This window comes from Ranitomeya imitator, chromosome 3, assembly GCF_032444005.1.
Source record: "Ranitomeya imitator isolate aRanImi1 chromosome 3, aRanImi1.pri, whole genome shotgun sequence".
NCBI classification, from domain to species: domain Eukaryota; kingdom Metazoa; phylum Chordata; class Amphibia; order Anura; family Dendrobatidae; genus Ranitomeya; species Ranitomeya imitator.
The window spans coordinates 550638066-550658034 of record NC_091284.1 but is presented as its reverse complement, the minus strand read 5'-3'; the positions used below and the strand labels follow the sequence as shown (position 1 = coordinate 550658034).

Genomic DNA, 19969 nt, shown 5'->3' with positions numbered 1-19969 from the left:
GTGCTCTGTCTAGCAGCACTTTAGTTGCCAGCTCTGAGGATGTTTGTTTATGACTTTATATTGGCAAGGGAGGTACTGCTGAATTAAACACTAGAAATGTTTTAGGATGCAGGCATTTGTATGCAATTGCCAAGGTATTAGTCTGGTGCATTTCCACACCGTAAAATACAAGAAAATTACCTTTAATACAAGGGTATTCTGCATGACATACAGCCAATTATGCACCAAAACATCCGGTTTCTGTTAGTTTAATAAGTATTCACTTTACCCTAAGTTTAGAACAAATCAATCCCCTATACGAATACGGTATACCAATGATATGTGCACAATGCAGCTCAGATGTTCAGTGATGCCCTGTTATAGATAAAGGACATTAGAAGCTAGGGAAACAAAGCTGCTTGGCTGACGGAAAGAACTACATTTTAATAAAAAATTACACTTTAACAAACAAAACTTTCTCCATCAGTCCATGAAGTTATTTAAAAAGTTCATGCTCCATCAAAAAAGTGCATTTACTAAACTCAAGAAACTACCAGCAAACAGAAGAAATTCAGCTCTCCACTTCATGAAGACCTGAAAAGCCAATCAATAGTGTTGAGCGAACGTGCAGTTGTTCAATCCCTGCGTGTGTTGCGGTTGTCGAACAGCCGGGAGGACATGCAGCCAAGAGGGCATATTTTTCGGAGCACGCCGAGATTTACTAGGTTAGCACACGAGCATGCTCAGATAACATCTCATGCGAGCACATTCACTCATCACTACTAATCAAACCTAGTTCAACACACCTCATGAAAGCAACAAATCACAGTGATCATAATATTATATATTATATATATGGACATAATAACGGGAAGAAAATCGCAAAGACTATTCAAACCAAAGAAAACCACGACAAAAAAATCCCAATGGTAATTTAAATAATCAATATAAATTTATTAAGTGACCAGGAAAAGATGACAAAAAGAAATGGACAAGGAGGGGAACACAACCACTAACACATGTCAAAAACAGGGATGCTCACGAGATTATATATATATATATATATATATATATATATATATATTTTATCTATCTCAACAAAATACACATATGTAAGGGCAAATAGGAATCCATATGCTACTATTGTACAACATTATATATAGGTATTGCACAATTCCCATCACGCCTAATCAATACAGAGCCTGGCAAAATACTATAAGGCATAAATAGCAGGGGCCAGATGAAAACTACATAGAATAAATGGTATAATTACCCGAATATGCCAGGAAGGAGTCTAGGAGCGTCCACCCCGACGCGTGTTTTGGCGGTGTAGCCTTTCTCAAGGGTTACCCCTTGAAAAAGGCTACACCGCCGAAACGCGCGTCGGGGTGGACGTTCCTAGACTCCTTCCTGGCATATTCGGATAACTATACCATTTATTCTATGTAGTTTTCATCTGGCATTCCCATTTCCTCCCACACTCCAAAGACTTAGGTCTTGTATCGTTAACACTGGAATAATACATGGAGGTCTTAAATGAAGGGGTGTGGTGGACTAAATGGAGCCCGATTCTTTAGGAGGCACACATCACTTAATGAATCAGGGGCAAATTCAAATGACGTGCGCCTCTGTGCACCTTGCCAGAAATCTTATTCCAGTTGGTGACTGGAGTAAAACGTCCGGTATAAGGTACACCTTAGCGCGCCAAGAATTTGTCAGGAAGGTGTTTCTTCGACCCCCCACCACTACTTTAGTGAAATCAGCATAAGTCGCAACATTTTTGCATAGAGTCATCAAATTGTTTTACACAAGTTTGCTAACGTAAGCGCTATAATGAATAGGGTGGCGTAGTAGGAGAGAATTTAGATTGCGAGTCCCACAGGGAATAACAAGTAAGGACAATGTCAGCAGAGTGCTGCAGAAGGTGTTCCTGATACATAACCAAGAAAAAAATAGCATATAAAATAACATAACTTGTAATTCAGGAATCAGAGAATGAATTACAACCCTGATGATGGGATGTGAAGGCCGCCATGCTGGAAATCAGAAGCAGGCAGAACAGTAAAAAAAAAAAATACTACTCACTTGAGATTTTCATTATCATTTATCAGTAATTTTTACCATGATGGTCACTTATTAATTGGGGTTTGGTCACACACATTACCTCTAAAAGCCTGACATCCAAACGTTTGAGAATCTCAGGGTTGTCAAACTGAGCATTGGTTGCCCTCACCGCAGTCTCAAGGATCCCTGTAAGATTGTGTTGGTACAATGTAGTTGCTGGACGCACAAGCTCTGGTCTAGGAAAAAGGAAAAACACACTGATAGAGGCAAGTGGATCTTCACACTACTACGCATGGAAAAGAGAATCTGCACAAAGGCAGGATGTGAATAAACGTGCCCAGTTCCATTCAATATTGAGCTACACAACGGCATGTCTGAAAGGGAATAGAAAAGGAGCTGATGAAGAACCAATCAGATTTTGAAGACAGGCACATCTGTTTTCTTAGCACGAGTATGAACCTCAGATATACCTGAATACAACCTAAGAATGCAGAGCTATGTATTACCAGGCAGCTGGCATTCTACTTATCCCCTGTCCATGGGTTCAGCCCCCAACAAACATATGTCAGCATGAAAAAAGCCCAAAACCTTTCCATTTATTTAGGAGAGTACATTCAATGATAGTAAGTGCCGGCTTGTTAAGCCTGCAAGACGCACTTCTTTCAATAGCAGACCAGTGCCAGACTCTTGACGGCTTGCTTAACTAGTTCATGGCCAGGCCATTTCCCCCTGGCCATGCACATTCTTCAGGAATCATCGTAATTGCGCTTCTAAAGGGTCTAAAAAAAAATGTTCTTGTTTAAATATTAAAAAAATAAAATAAAATTTACCACAATGCTTTTTTTTTTTGCTGGTAAAATAGGAAATATGTCAATTTTTCACATTGTTTATTTATGTTAAAGACCTCAGAGGACTCAAAACATATTGTAAATTGTGTTCCACCTTTCCATTGAAACTGTTTTTATACTTTGAACATACTTTTTTAAATGGGAGAAGGGCTAGAAACCGTGATTTAGACAGTCTGTCTTTTAATTTTATTTTTGCCATTTATATATTTTTTTTCATTTATTGTACACACATTGCCCTCCATAAGGTCTACAAAGACTTCTAGATAAGGGTGATGGGGGGAGGGGGGAATATTAGCACTAGATATAGCTGAAATGCAGCCTCCTCCCTGTATATCAGAGTTGATTGGGTCTCTTAGGACCCAGCAGCTACTGTGGCCTCCTGCACTCTGATCACATGACCCCAGCATCCAGAGAAGGAAGCACTGGCAGTGATTCCCAATCTATATACACAAGCACTATTTCAACATTGTGTGTACAGAGATCATGCAGGGAAACATGGTAATAAACCTAAATAACGCTTTTCTCTGGGAAGTCTGGCTGTGTCTGACAGCCGGCTTCCCCCTCACACAGCTGCACAATCTGGCGCTGGCTGCTTACATTGCATTGATATGTTAGAATGTCAGTGCAGGGCAAATGTAGACTGCCCGGACATATAAAGTCTATGGGCAGTCCAGAAGTAGTTACTCTTGCACAAACATTTATAGCGGCTAAGCGCCATATATTAAGATAGAACTGGTCTAAAATGCATTTTGGGGACTAAAGACTATGTTTAATAAATTACTGAAATATTTATGTAGATGAACTGATCAGTTTGGAATTTATACAATAGTCTACATAATGTATGGATTCCGCTACTATTTTACTTATTTGATGCAATCTGAATAATAAATCTGATTTCGGGAGTAATGAAGCGTAGCTATATCATGGATAGAATACATAGATAGGTACATCTTAACCCCTTCATGACCTTGGGATTTTCCGTTTTTCCGTGTTCGTTTTTCGCTCCCTCCTTCCCAGAGCCATAACTTTTTTATTTTTCCGTCAATATGGCCATGTGAGGGCTTATTTTTTGCAAAACAAGTTGTACTTTTGAATGACATCATTCGTTGTAGCATGTCGTGTACTAGAAAACGGGAAAAAAATTCCAAGTGTGGTGAAATTGCAAAAAAAAAGTGCAGTCCCACGCTTGTTTTTTGTTTGGCTTTTTTGCTAGGTTCAATAAATGCTAAAACTGACCTGCCATTATGATTCTCCAGGTCATTATGAGTTCATTGACACCAAACATGTCTAGGTTCATTTTTATGTAAGTGGTGAAAAAAAATTCCAAACTTTGCTTAAAAAAAAAATTGCGCCATTTTCCAATACCCGTAGTGTCTCCATTTTTCGTGATCTGGGGTCATGTGAGGGCTTATTTTTTGCGTGCCGAGCTGGTGTTTTTAATGATACTATTTTGGTGCAGATAAGTTCTTTTGATCGCCCATTATTGCATTTTAATGCAATGTTGCGGCGACCAAAAAAACATAATTCTGGCGTTTCTAATTTTTTCTCGCTATGCCGTTTAGCGATCAGGTTAATGCTGTTTTTTATTGATAGATCGGGCGATTCCGAACGCGGTGATACCAAATATGTGTAGGTTTGATTTTTTGTTATTAATTTATTTTGAATGGGGCGAAAGGGGGGTGATATTTTTTCACATTTTTTTTTTTTTTTACTTTTGCCATGCTTCAATAGCCTCCATGGGAGGCTAAAAGCTGGCACAACTCGATCGATCGGAAGTGCCGGTTAAATGCCGCTGTCAGCATTTGACAGTGGCATTTAACTAGTTAATAGCTGCGGGTGAATCGCGATTTCACCCGCCGTTATTGCGGGCACATGTCAGCTGTTCAAAACAGCTGACATGTCCCGTCTTTGATGCGGGCTCACCGCCAGAGCCCTGCATCAAAGCGGGGGATCTGACCTCGGACGTACTCTGCCGTCCGAGGTCAGAATGGGGTTGATGCAACACACTGTCCTATTATGAAGAAATAATCTAATATTACATACACAATATATTAATAGACATAAAACATTGTATAACACTAGTGATGAGTGAACATGTTCAGAACGTGTTATCCGAGTATCTTGGGTGTGCTCGAATAAACGAGTCCCCACGGCTGTTAGACAGCCGCAACACATGCAGGGATTACCCAACAGCCGCAACACATGCAGGGATTACCCAACAGCCGCAACACATGCAGGGATTACCTAACAGCCGCAACACATGCAGCCGGGGAAGACTCGAACATATTAGCACACCCATGATACTCGGATAACAGCTTATCCCGAGCACGTTTGCTCATCACTACATATCACACATTGCTATAAACACAACTTACTTAAGCAAATCCATGAGATGGCGTATAAAATCTCCCTGCCCCAGCAGGAGGTAGCGTCTCATGGCCTGTACGTGCTCCAGCAGATTGTAGTTCTTGTTAAGGACATCCAGCAGATATTTGCTCGTTTCAAAATATGCTGCATCGATTTTAGACTGGAATGCAGTCTCTAAATCTGAGAACAGGTCTGCAGCTAAAGCACAATTCAATAATATCGATTAATACAACAAGGCTGTCACTTCTGGAATGATAAATAAATTATTATTATACAGTTCACCGAAACAAAAAATATGCAACCTGTGTTGTGCAATATGTCAAAGCTCTACTGTTTTAAAGAGGATATCAGCTGGTAAAGTTTATTTGCCAATTTCTACTATAATCAAGGATGGCATTAGCAGAGGATCTTTACTGGGGGCATTTACCTTTACCCTGCATGACATTAACTAATCATAAGCAGGGGGCGTCATGCAAGGAAAAAAAGTGGTGATAGGTGGGTGGTGTGGGAAGTGCAGAAGAGCTGTCAGTGCCGTGAGATGAGAGCTGCAGTGTGTCACATACACCCCTCGAATCTGTGCTAGCCATCAGGGCAGTATTCCTGGATGCCTGGGATAGATGCAGGGAGGTGCTTGTAATGACAGAGCTTTACTCTTCCCTCCTTTCGGCTCTTAAACACAGTATACTAGAATGTAGCCTGCAGGGACAAGATCCTTTTTCCTCTGTACCAATCTGTCATTGTTCGTTTCCTTACTGTAAGTTATATCTGTATTTTGTATGTAAACCCATATACAGGAATCAATGGTGCTATATAAATAAGTGATAATAATGCAGTAGATGTCGAACAGCGAGATCTCTGTGACCTGAGGCAGAGAGCAGAGCTGTGGCATTACAGGTTTTACTAAATCACACAGCGAAAGCAGATTCTTACTTTCTCTGGGTACATATTCCTTTTGTTTCTCTGGTATGATTGGACACACCTACATACCTGCATATTTGAATCTTATGCTTAAGGTCATAAAGTATATATAAAGACACCAAAAAGAAAATACTTTATATACAGACAAAAAAAAAAAAAGAAATAAAAGTACATTTTATTGAAAAGATCATGAAAGCAAGTCATAAAATGACATAATACATACACATATATTAAAAAAAAAAAGAAAAATACCACATATGAAGAAGGCTAATTGATGAGAAACCCGGACCATATATCTGAAGATCAACTATAGTTATTAATTGATCTAGAAAATACAATTTGTCAGACAGGACGGCAAAGGAGGTACGTATAAACTATAGGCAAAAAAATATATAATTTTTTTTAACTTGAGGACATGTGCAAATTATTATTGCCTAGCAACTAATAGCATAATACATCCTGATGTATATAAATAGCATCAGATTAATATCCATACATCATAATAATATAAGGCATAAGAGAGAAGTTTAGTAACCAAGTATATAGAAGTGTCATAATATACCACTCATATATACCTTATAAAGTGCAAAATTGACATCATACAATTGAAGAAGGGTAAATATTATGTAAATAGATATGTTATGACACGTTACAGCATAGTAAACACAGCTTTATACGACTAATCAATAAAAAGTAACCAAGCAGGGGCAAGGGTAAAAGTACTGTATTTTCTGGCGTATAAGACTACTTTTTAACCCTTGAAAATCTTCTCAAAAGTCGGGTATCGTCTTAGACGCCAGGTGTCGTCTTATAGGGCAGGTGCGGAGTAATCTGCGGTCGCCGCATATTGTGGGGGGAGCGATCCCAATGACAAGGAGAGGGGGCGCCTCACCGGGAAGGTGTAAGTGAAGCAGAGACAGAGAAGGAGAGAATAGGATACAAGGGCGAGCCAGATGAGTGAAAGAGGAGTGTTTTTCTAGGCACAGCACCGCTCTCTCTCTCTTTTTTGCATACCCCTGGCATCCCAGACGCTGACAGTTTGCTTCACTTACACCTTCCTGGTGAGGCGCTTCCTCACCTCGTCATCAGGACCACTCCCCCCCCACTATATACTTCGACCGCAGATTGCTCCGCACCCACCCTATAAGACGACACCCGGCATATAAGACAACCCCCGACTTTTGAAAAGATTTTATATTTTAACTGGAAAAGTTGGGGGTCGTCTTATACGCCCAGTCGTCTTATACGCCGGAAAATACGGTAGCTACAAGTTGCCTAATGAAAAGGGTAGTTCAGGGGTGGACGAAGCATTTCAATGCAAAACGCGCGTCGGGTGTGGAGGACGCTCGGACCACCTTAATTCATAAGGTAATGAATATGTAACTAGCCTTTTCATCTGTGGTATTTTTCGCTTTTTTATATATGGGTGTGTCATTTTATGGCTTACTTTTATGATTTTTTCAATAAAATGTAGTTTTATGCTTTTTTTGGTCTGTATATAAAAGTATTTATAGAAAGTATGTTCTTTTTGATGTCTGCTTAGGATTGGGCAACATTGTCTAATCAAAAAAAGTAAATATAAAAATAGCTGCAAATGCCTCTTTGGTTATAGTTTAAACTATCATATAAACGTTACATGCTAATCTCTTGGCAACAAAGAGGAGAATTTAAAAAACGAATAAGTAAAAACTGGTGAAAGGCCCTATTACCAAATGTTAGAGTTATAAGGAGCGCCTTTAATCCATTCAAGACATTGATCTACAGGCTGTGCAGTACTAATTCAGTTTTACAATTTCTGAGGTTAGCAGGACACACAGCAAAAAAATGTAAATTGTGGCAAGGTTAGAATAAAAAAAAAAAAAAAGTACTAACAGGAAAACATGTTAGCCAGTTCCTTTAGGTAATGTACACACAAAAGGGTTCCTGGTTCATGTGCGCAACAGCAAAATGAACCAATTGTAGTTTATGTGCACACAAACAATCTTCAACACATAAAGATTTTAACACGCACTAGTTTGGGCCAGAATAGTTCATGGAACATATTTCCCTGCCTAAGGTAATACAGGAATGAGTGTTTCTGATTTGTCTCCAACCCTCTGAACCAATCATAAATCAAGTCAGTGATGTAAAGGCACCGGTGGCCGCTGAAGGTATATGTCACTGACTTGACTTACCGTATATACTCGAGTATAAGCTGAGTTTTTCAGCCCATTTTTGGGGGTGAAAGTCCCCCTCTCGGCTTATACTCGAGTCATACCCAGGGGTCGACAGGGGAGGGGGAGCGGGGGCTGTCTAATTATACTCACCTGCTCCTAGCGCGGTCCCTGCAGCTCCCTGGTTCCCCAGCGCCAGCAGCTTCTTCCTGTACTGAGCGGTCACATAGTACCGCTCATTACAGTAATGAATATGCGGCCCCACCTCCCATAGGGGTGGAGCCGCATATTCATTACAGTAATGAGCGGTAACGGTGACCGCACAATACAGGAAGCAGCTGCGGCGCTGGGGTAGCAGAGACTGCACCGCGCCAGGAGCAGGTGAGTATAACGGGGAGGGGAGCGCTGCGCGATATTCACCTGCTCCTCATTCCGGGCGCCGCTCCGTCTTCAGAGTCTTCTGCAGTAACGCTCAGGTCAGAGGGCACGGTGACGTGATTAGTGCGCGCCCTCTGCCTAAACATCAGTGCAGAAGACGCTGAAGATGGAGCGGCGCCGGAACGAGAAGCAGGTGAATATTGAAAGTGCCGGGGGCCTGAGCGACGGAGAGGTGAGTATGTGATTTTTTTTTTTCGCAGCAACAGCAAATGGGGCAAGTGTCTGTATGGAGAATCTTATGGGGCCATAATCAACGTTTGTGCAGCACTATATGGCGCAAATATCTTTATGGAGCATCTTATGGGGCCATAATTAACGTTTGTGGAGCATTATATGGGGCAAGTGTCTGTATGGAGCATCTTATAGGGCAATAATCAAGGTTTGTGCAGCATTATATGGGGCAAATATCTTTATGGAGCATCTTATGGGGCAATAATCAACATTTTTGCAGCATTATATTGGGCAAATGTCTCTATAGAGCATCTTATGGGGCCATTATTAACCTTTATGCAGGATTATATGGGGCTTATTTTAATATGGAGCATCTTATGGGGCCATCAAACTTTATGGAGCATTATATGGAGCTCCCCATTCAATATGGATATTCAAAAACACAAACTATGTATTTTTACTTTTGAAATTTACCGATAGCTGCTGCATTTTCCACCCTAGGCTTATACTCGAGTCATTACGTTTTCCCAGTTTTTGTGACAAAATTAGGGGGTCGGCTTATACTCGAGTCGGCTTATACTCGAGTATATACGGTATGTTGAGCTCACAGACTGGTGACAAGGCCAGCACTCACTCCTGTGATAAAACAGGAAGGGAAATGTGAAAGCAGAAGCTGTGAGCCCCAGCTGTTTCACCTGTGTACTCAATTTATCATAAGCAACATATGCTTCATAAATTAGACTTTTAAACTGCAGAGAGTAAAATTAAATTAATAAAATCAAGATACTGTACATTAGATAGATTTAAAATCTGCTGAATAAATAAGCAGATCCTTACTTTGAGTATTTCCACTTCCACGGCTACTATTAGTAGAAGGTGTTCTATTCATCTTAGCAGAGGTCTAGACGTATGATAATTCTATTTTGAAATATTACAAATTAACATGTCTACAATTTCAGAAACCCCAAGCTGCTGCTCTTCTATTTTTATCTTACCATCTTTGGGGGACTCCGGGGTTTCAGTAATTGCCATCATCCTAGCAGTTGGCGTTTGGTCATGGCACACCTGGTGAAGAAAGTTAATGGATTTCCCAATCAAAAGAACCTGAAAAAGAAAATCATGGATGAGTCAACATGCTGTACGTTACCAAAACCAGTCTATTCAAAGCTCACGCAGGATTGTATCAGTTTGTTCCACCTGCCTCAGAAAATATCCACAGGTCTTACAAATCATACACCTGTATGTGTACCCTATTGATGGTTTGCTTTGAGCCAAAAACTCCTATGTCAACAGAAACTCGTCCTCTGACTGCATCGGATCGGTCTGCTCTAAAATGTGAGAGTGCAGAGAATGGCACCAGGGACTTGACATATACAGTCTCATTTTAAGTTTAAGCCAGAGGGTAAAGAATGGTAACATGCATGGTATACGAGCAGGGAAGCAGATATAACGGACGGACATAGTCGCTGCCTTGTGACAACAGACTATACCGATACAAGCATTCCACTTTATGTAAACAGATTTGGGGTGGGGGAAGATTTGTCAAGATTGACCCTCCATCCTGTCGGAACAAGATGTGCCAAATTTATCAAAAGTTGCACGCCTTTTATACAAAATTGGTCTCATCTTGGGCTGCTGGTGACAGAACATGAAATCTAGGGCAGTCATCAGCGGATTTAGACTTCAGCAACAACGTACGGCAGTTTTCTGGAGTACGTTACAGCAGTTTTGTTGTAGTGCCTGTAGTCGGCCTTTTTCCAAGCACACCTACTACTTTCCAAACACCTGGGCAGTCACAAAAGGACAAAACAAATAGTAAGATTTTACCCACTTGAGACACCAAACAACGGACATAGAGGGGATGAAACGCTCTCCCTAATGTATATACGGTTATATGAATAAGTTTGGGTACCCCTATTAATTTTAAGCTTAATATTTTATAAAAATTGTTTTTTGCCACAGCTATTTCAGTTTCATATATCTAATAACTGCTGGACACAGTAATGTTTCTGCCTTGAAATGAGGTTTATTGTACTAACAGAAAATGTGCAATCTGCATTCAAACTAAACTTTTTCATATAACTGTATATATTTATATATAAACACAACAGTAGCAAGTATGGAAATACATAGAATTTACCTTTCTAGATTGATCCATAGTGATGAAAGATGGAATCATAGATTTTCTTAGCGTATATTTGTCATGCCAAAGTCTGTCAGTTTTTACTGTAGGGTCTGAAGCTACAAAAAACTGTAACACGATATATGGTCAGTACACAGCCATTTATTTTACTGCTCTGCACAGATGCACAATAGAATATGGCAGCGTTCTGCTGTCAGGAAAGGTTTTATTTTACATAGTGCTGGGTGAATTAGGAAAACTCTGGAGTAGTGATGAGCGATTGTGCTGGGATGAGGTGTTATCTGAGCATGCTCGGGTGCTAACCCAGTGTCTTTAGCATGATTGAGAAATATGTCCGAATCCCCACATCTGCATGTCTCGCGGCTGTTTGACAGCAGCAACACATGCAGGGATTGCCTGTTCGTTCAACAGCCGCCACACGTGCAGGGATTGCCTAACAGCCATGAGACATGCAGCCGCGGGGACTGGAACATATTTTTCGAACATGCCAAAGACACTTGGTTAGCATCCGAGCATGCTCAGATAATACCTTATCCCAGCACATTCCCTTTTCACTACTCAGGAGACCAAGCCCTAACATCACTGGGAAGGCACAGATATGGGAGGCAAGTATAAAGTGTTACTATTTTAGATTGGGGAATGTAGTTAAAGGGACTCTGTCACCTGAATTTGGCGGGACTGGTTTTGGGTCATATGGGCGGAGTTTTCGGGTGTTTGATTCACCCTTTCCTTACTCGCTGGCTGCATGCTGGCCGAAATATTGGATTGAAGTTCATTCTCTGTCCTCCATAGTACACGCCTGTGCAAGACAAGATTGCTTTACGCAGGCGTGTACTATGGAGGACAGATAATGAACTTCAATCCAATACTGCAGCCAGCATGCAGCCAGCGGGTAAGGAAAGGGTGAATCAAACACCCGAAAACTCCGCCCATATGACCCAAAACCAGTCCCGCCAAATTCAGGTGACAGAGTCCCTTTAAGAAGATGTCAGGTCTAATGTTCATTAACCGTTTATGGAAACAAATGGGAAAAAAACAGCAAATCTGCTGTTGCTTTTTAACCATTTACCTTTTATGCTACTCATACTACACCTCAAAATGAGTCCTATTTTACGGGGGGTACTTTCAGATGCATGACTGTCTTCTCCTTCACTGTGTATGGGCAGCACTGTGAGGATGGCGTCTGCAGTTATTACCCTCATGGCGATGTACTGCCTCTTTCACGTGTGCTGTAACTTCATCCTAATTACCGTACTCATGGTGCGATAGGAGTGTGCGGATGGGTCTTCATACGTATACGTAACCCGAGATGTACACTGTCCCATTACCGCTTGACGAAGCTAGATGCGAAAGGCGGCCCGGGTGCGGTTATTTAGGCCACTATGTATTTCTATCTATTACTTACTCTCATTTGTCTAGTTAAACATTGTTTACCTAGATTTTATTAGGAATCAGTTTGTAAACATTGTATTTTGCCTTGGTTTATTTATCTCTGAGTTGTATACATTCCTGTGTCCCATCTCTGTATGTACCATTTCAAATATTGTACAATAAAATTATAAAATTTTACTCTTCATATTACTGTGCCTTGCACTGCGTTCATATAGGTTTTTCTTATTCATATCACACAACAAAAGTGAGAGTTTTACTCTGAGTAAGTCGACTACAATAATATTAATATTTCTATATAAATGTAGTGTTTTATTACTTTTGAACAATATATACATTGGTTAAATACAAAACATTTGTTATGGAGACACACACTTAACATTTCTAAATGGCTTATTTTAATGTGTGTGAACACTAATCAGTTTTTTTTAGCCGCTGTTCACCAGTCAGTATGACAGACATGATAAACACATTCTGTGGGTCAAATTGATACATTCAAGACTATGGTTTTGTGAAGAATTCCGCACACCGATATCTTCTCATTGCATCCTATTATGCTGCTTGTTTTTTCACCTGACTGTAGGAAAAGCTTGAGAAACCGCCATGATTATTATTGTATGGGTTTTTTTGCATACAAGATAAACTTCTAGAACACCGATAGTACAAACTGGAACAATTAAAAAAAAAAAAAATCTGATCCAGAAGAAGAAAACAAAACAAAAACAAAAAAAAGTGTAGTCTGAATGAAGCCGAAAATTAGCAATTTCCATGCACTGCCACAATACGTAAAAAATATTCCTGTTAAAAAAAATGCTGTAAAAGATTTTAAAAAATTGTCATATGAAAAGAAACATTAGCAGTATGGAATTACATTCTGGGAACAAAGTATGTGCGCAGAGAAATCACAAAGAAACAACCGCAGAGAGAAAAAAATATGGTCTTATCATTAGTGAATTTATTTATATATATAAAAAAAAGAACAAAAGCAATCAAGGTTATTATACGCCGAGGTACTGATGCATTTCCTGTTCAAGGCTGTATGATTTTCATCGTGACATGCAGAAAAATTCAAGAGCAAAAAAAAAAGATAATTGTACTATGATTTCTCATTAATTATTGGGTAAATGCCAAGGACAAGTAAGTAAAATGTAAATAGCTGTCATTTTCACATGTTGTTGTCAGCTATTAAACACCAAAAATGGCCTTACTGCTTGACATGATTATGGGAAATCATTTACGCCTCAGCAGATATTTATCCAGCGCATGCATGCGAAATCTGCTGCTCTACTCGAAAGGAAACGGTCTCAGTACTTAACAGCTAAATAAGATACAAATTGATATCTACCTTCCATACAATGAAAGGATTCCAAGAGGAAAAGACGATTATAGTAAGGCAGAAAACACTGTTATATCATGATTTATTGTTCTCTACTATTCAGAATACATTCTAAACCTGTACTCCTAAGGACCCTTGGGAAAATGTAGACAGACCTGAATGGCTGCTAGGTGTATGGCTATGTGCACACGTTGCAGATTTGACTGTGGAATTTTCTGCACAGATTCTGCATCTCTTGGCAGAAAACGCAGGTAAAAATCCGCGCAGATTTGATGCGGATTTTCATGCAGATAAGTATACGTTTTTGTAAGCTAAATAAAGATGTATTATTTAACAAAAAAAAAAAAAAAGAATTGTGATGTCGTTTCTTATCCAACCTCTTCATTTACATACTCCATTGAAGAATGTTTACACACACAGAAAGATAGATAGATAATAGATAGATGATAGATCTATCTATCTATAGATATGTCCATAAATATATAGCTATATATATCTATTGATTTATCTATCCATAGATAGATATATCTATAGATAGATGGATAGGTAGAAAAAGAGGAACAGCATCAGAAAAAAATACCTTAAAGCGTGCACGCTTCCCTGACCAGCATTCCAGTGGCCTTTCAGACAGTAAACAAAAAGTGAAACAGCACAAAAAGATGGAAAAAAGAGGACTTTAATGCCCTGTGGCATGGCAACATTTCGGATAAAACAAATCCTTTCTCATCTCTAGATAGATGGATAGATAATGCCAAGCCCGATGTTTAGTAATAAACATAATAAAATGGTACATAAAGAATTAGAGACACACACAAAATCTGCGTTAGGCTGGGGTCACACTTGCGAGAAATTCGCACGAGTCTCGCACCTCAGTACCCGGCACTGCCACCGGAAATCGGGACTGGAGCGTTCAGCTACATAGAAATACATGCAGCCGCACGCTCCGGTCCCGAGAGCAGGCGGCAGTGCCGGGTACTGAGGCGCGAGTTTCTCGCAAGTGTGACCCCAGCCTTAAATGCAATATCTATATTTAAAAAAAAAATAAAAATAATAATATTGAAAAAAATGGCGTGGGCTCCCGCACAATTTTCTGCGCCAGAGGGAAAGCCAGCGACTGGGGGCCCATGTTTATATCCTAGGAAGGGGTTAATACCCATGGATCTTTCCCAAGCTATGAATATCAGCCCGCAGCTGTATATTTAGTACTTACTGGCTATTCAAATAGTGGGGACCCCCCAAAAAATGACATGGGGTCCCCCTATAATAGCCACAAAAGGTTATGCAGACAGCTGCAGGCTTATATTCATAGCCTAGGACAGTACCATCGATATTGGACCCCCATCGGCTACAAACACCAGCACACAGCCGCCCCAAAAATGGCGCATCTGTAAGACATGCCAATTCCGGCAGTTAGCCTCTCTCATCCCACTGCCATGTTGCGGTGGCATATGGGGTGTTACAGAACCCCCAGCACCAAGAATATGTTATGCTATATATATATTATGTATAATAGGTTCCATGTGAAATGCATCAGTCCACAGGCTGCATCCCTGGGCAGAGGGGACAAGATATTCTGCTTCTGACCTCCCCCACCTTTGTAATTCCCACAGTAAATACCAGCAGGCTCCGGCCCCCTGCAGCTATTGTAATGTATGTCTGGCCTGCCCTGTGTATCTGTGTTATATATTCTGTGTGTTGTAAATAAAGTGGGTTCTTTTAGACTGGAAATACCAGGAGTAGCAATCAGCTTTCATATGCCCATGTAATCAAGAAATCCTAGCCAGAGTCCTTCATTCAGAATCCAGCAAAAGCTGAATGGACCTCCTGAAACACAGGAGGGGGGGGGGGGGGGTGCTGAAAGAGGTACTACAGCACAGTAGACCCCGTTACATGGGGTAATGGGGGGGGAGGGTTAATGTCACCTTTGTATTGTAAGATGACATCAAGCCAGCTTAGCAATGGAGAGGCGTCTTTAAGATACCTATCCATTACTAATCCTATAGTATTTAATGGGTTAAAAAAAAAAAGACACAGCCAGAAAAAAGTATGCATGAGACGCCCTTGATCTCCTGTAAAAAAAAGAAAAAATAATAAACCAACACAAATACTCCCTGGTCCGACGCAGTACATTTAATAACGAGTGTCCTGTGACAATCTCCCCTATAGAGCTGTCACATCAGGAGATGTAACTGCTCTATAGGCCTCCAGCGATACACTGACAGGAGACAATGGCTCCTGCAGTGTTATTTCTGAGGATTCAATGAGCTCTCAATTTATGGCACTGCTGCGTGAGAATTTTCCCATGCAGTGGTGCCACAAGTGACAGCATGAACTCTGCTGAACTCGGCGGAGGGATACAGTGCAGAGGATTACCTGCAGTCATTGTATCACCGGAGCCCTTGGAAAGCGGTCACATCTGCTGATGTGACAGCTCTCCACGGGAGATCGTCATGGGACACTCGTTATTAAATGGATTACATTGGATCAGGGAGTAGACTGTTGGTTTGTTTGTTTATTTTTAATTTTTTTTTGTTTTTTGTGTTTTTTTTTTTGTTTTTTTTTACAGGTGATCGAAGGCTTTGGGGATTAGCTGTATGGTGAGTATATACTGTATGTTGTATGTACTGTATGTGTATATGCGGGTATTTGTTGTTTTATTCTTACACAGTAGCCGGATGATGGGACTACTGCTGTCCCATCATCCGGCTAGCTGTCACTGTAGCAAGCATAGCCAGATGGGACTAGTAGTCCCATCGGACGATGCCTGCCTACACACATCCATGCACACAGACACAGCCACGCACACCCACGTGCACACACACAAAGACCCGCACATCTCCGCACACACACTCTTCCTCCTCCCAACCTGCAGCGTTTCTCACACGCAATTTGCCTGATACAATGGAAGTCAATGGGGGCAGAAACGCTGCTGATCCGCAAAAAGAATTGACATGCTGTGGAAAATAAAACGCTGCAAATCCGCACGTTTTTTTCCGCAGCATGTGCACACCAAATGTCAATTTCCCATTGAATAACATTGGTTGTGCACTACACTGCGGATTTGACTCCACGAGTGCAAAAATGCTGCGGAATCGCATCAAAATCTGCAACATGTGCACAGAACCTTACTATTCCTTTTTTACTAGTTTTAATAGTTCTCACTTTATACACAATCAGTGTATCAGTTTTAACGTGAATCCATATTAAAATGGGAAAATCAAGTGATCTCGCGACTTTGAACAAGGCATGGTTTTGAGTGCTTGATAATCTGGGTTTTCTCATTTTTCACAACCCACAGCTTTAAATACTGAGGAAAAACGGCTAAGAAACTTCACAAACTACACAAGGATGACCGGTTAAAAATATTATTCAAAGACACCCCCCCTTGCTATGTTACAGGCAACCTCCTAATTTAAGAAATATCATGATCCAAAGTTCAATGCCCTCAGATTCACCAAGAGTGACATATTCTTGCAGTGGGAGGAGATGCAAAATCTGCATTCATATTGAGACCAACGATCCAAATCCCCAACACACAGCAGGACTATAAAGATCCCTGGGACATTCACATGTTCCTCTTCCAATGTGGTGTATTTAATTCTACACAATATATGTCCTGTGTGGGGCCTCTATGTTGGAGAAACAGGACAGAGACTGAGAGCAAGGATGAGGTCTCATCGTCATACAATTACAGACAAAAAAAAACCCCATTTACCTGTGGCCAAACATTTCTGTGGTCCAGGACACAACATAGACAATATGAAAGTTGTCATTTTGAAAGGCAACTTCAAATCACAGAAACATCGCAGGGTTGGGGAATACAAATTCATTACCATCTTTGATTCTATTCACACGGTACTCAATTTGTCAGGAGGATTTATGGCCCACTATCAAATCTGAGCAATTTCCTCCAAAAACAATGAAGGCACCACCAGCCCATTGATCTCACATGCATATGGGGTCGATAAAACTTTCACACCACTTGTCTAACCTTACCTTATTAAGGATTCTCTCTTTAAGCTCAGTGTTTATTTAAATGTCCATGTATCACACCATGCCTGTGCTCTGTACTGTATATAATTGGCTTTCCTCAAATATCTTGTTATATCAGCCTGATGGAGAGGTAAGTAGTAGTGATGAGTGAGTGTACTCGTTGCTCGGGTTTTCCAGAGCACGCTCGGATGGTCGCAGAGTATTTATGATTGCTCGGAGATTTAGTTCTCCTTGCCACAGCTGGATGATTTACGGCTGATAGACAGGTTGATTACATGTGGGGATTCCCTAGTAACCAGGCAACCCCCACATGTACTCAGGCTGGCTAGCAGCCGTAAATCATCCCCATCTCCCCCGCACACCCCCCCCCCCCCCTGAGGAAAAAGGAAAACTAAATCTCTGAGCAGTCATAAATACTCGGAGATCACCCGAGCAGAGAGTATACTCGCTCATCACTAGTAAGCAGTCTCGAAAGCTTGCCTTGTAACACCATTCACTATATTTTGTTAGCCGTTAAAAGGTATCACACCCACAAGATTCCTATTTTGTTTCTCCCACTGAGAGCACTCTATATCTTTTTTTTTCTACTGGCCAACACGGTACCAAACCACTTTTTCTCATAACACATTGACAAGAGTATATAGAGAATGGTGTGCTTTGGGAAAAACAACCATGGACAGGGAATCCTGTGGACGCAAAGAACTCAGACAAAAGTAGTCCGGGGAATGTTAAGAATTGTTCGGATGAGCATGTAGTGCACAGACAAGCACATAGCAGCCGAACACAACACTAATGCTACCAGTACGTGCCAATGCACAGCTCGCTCTGTAGCGTGGATAGGCTCTAACCGCATATGATCAGCTTGAGTGACATTACTGTCTAATGGGAAACAAATGCAAGACTCCAGTGTAAAACAAAACAGCACAAACGTATGTCGCTGAGCAGTGGAAAATCACCTGCTAATCCGATCAATCTAGTTTTCTGTTGCAACATGTTGATGGAAAGATCAGAATTTTGACTGAGCAGCCTGATTCGATGGCCCCTTTTTGTCAGATGTCAACAGTCCAAGCTGGTGGAGGTGGAGTAATGGTGTAGGGAGTGTTTTCGTAGCCCACATAAGGGCTGTGCTCAGATGTCCGTCTGATGTCGGATCGCAATGGGCTGGCCTCTGATCAGTGTGAGACAGCTTCATATATTTCTATAAAGCGGTCACACTAGGGTTAGGAGATGGGCAACCAGCTGATGCATTCGGACCCATTATCACAGACGTCTGATCACAGCCCTTAGGTCCGGTGACATCAGTTAAGAGATGAGAATCGATGCACATGTCCCTGGTCCAGAGGTCAGGTCAGCATTTTGTGGTTGCTGAATAGTAGTCCTGTGAAATGCCTCCCATCTGCCAGCAGCTCTGGCTCCTCTTTTCATTAGCCGGGCTCACATCGGGCCAAAGAGGAAACTTAAAAGACAAGTCAAGGATCTTGCTAGGTAGGAGGAGTTTCTCAGGGCTCCTGTTCAGGGACCATGGTATACTGACTACTGATGAACAATTCAGCTGCCGCGATGAAAACTATATCTCCGAGCAGTTACAATACTTGGAGACCACCAGAGCGTGCTCGGGAAAACTCGAGAAACGAGTACACTCGCTCATCACTAATACTGACCTGACCACCGCTTTCCTGGTCTTCACAGCCCCAGATCTAAATCGCTGGTAAGCAGACTGTTCAGAACATACAGATCACTCCATCTAAATGTATCACAGCCAGGAGAAGCCTTCCTGTTCGCACTGGCCAATAATCCTACAGACTGATATAAACACCTAGTAGTAACTGTGCCATGATTGACGCAGCTCTGAAGGTCAAAAAGTGCCTCAGTGCTCTAACACATGGGTGTCTCCAGGATAGGGGCTAATCAGTGCATACTTCTTACTTAGCATTTTGAGAAAGTTTATTTTACACATTTTATTTAAAAGATTATCTGTATTTCCAGGGATTATGTACCATATATACTCGAGTATAAGCCGACCCGAGTATAAGCCGACCCCCCTAATTTTGCCACAAAAAACTGGGAAAACGTATTGACTCGAGTATAAGCCTAGGGTGGAAAATGCAGCAGCTACCGGTGAATTTCAAAAATAAAAATAGATGCTCCATACCGTTCATTCTTGCCCCAT

At 41.1% G+C, this 19969-nt stretch overlaps 1 protein-coding gene across 3 annotated transcripts in view; it reads right to left on the bottom strand.

Moving 5' to 3' along the window:
- The window catches only part of TUBGCP3 (tubulin gamma complex component 3), a 129140-nt gene that overhangs the window by 58089 nt on the left and 51082 nt on the right, over positions 1-19969 (bottom strand). For all 3 annotated transcript variants that reach the window (XM_069757903.1, XM_069757905.1, XM_069757904.1), the window contains exons 12-15: positions 11079-11189; positions 9934-10042; positions 5267-5456; positions 2144-2279 (exon numbers count right to left, since the gene is read on the bottom strand). In XM_069757903.1, coding sequence (XP_069614004.1) covers positions 2144-2279; positions 5267-5456; positions 9934-10042; positions 11079-11189 — 546 coding nt within the window. The remainder of the gene's footprint in view (positions 1-2143; positions 2280-5266; positions 5457-9933; positions 10043-11078; positions 11190-19969) is intronic.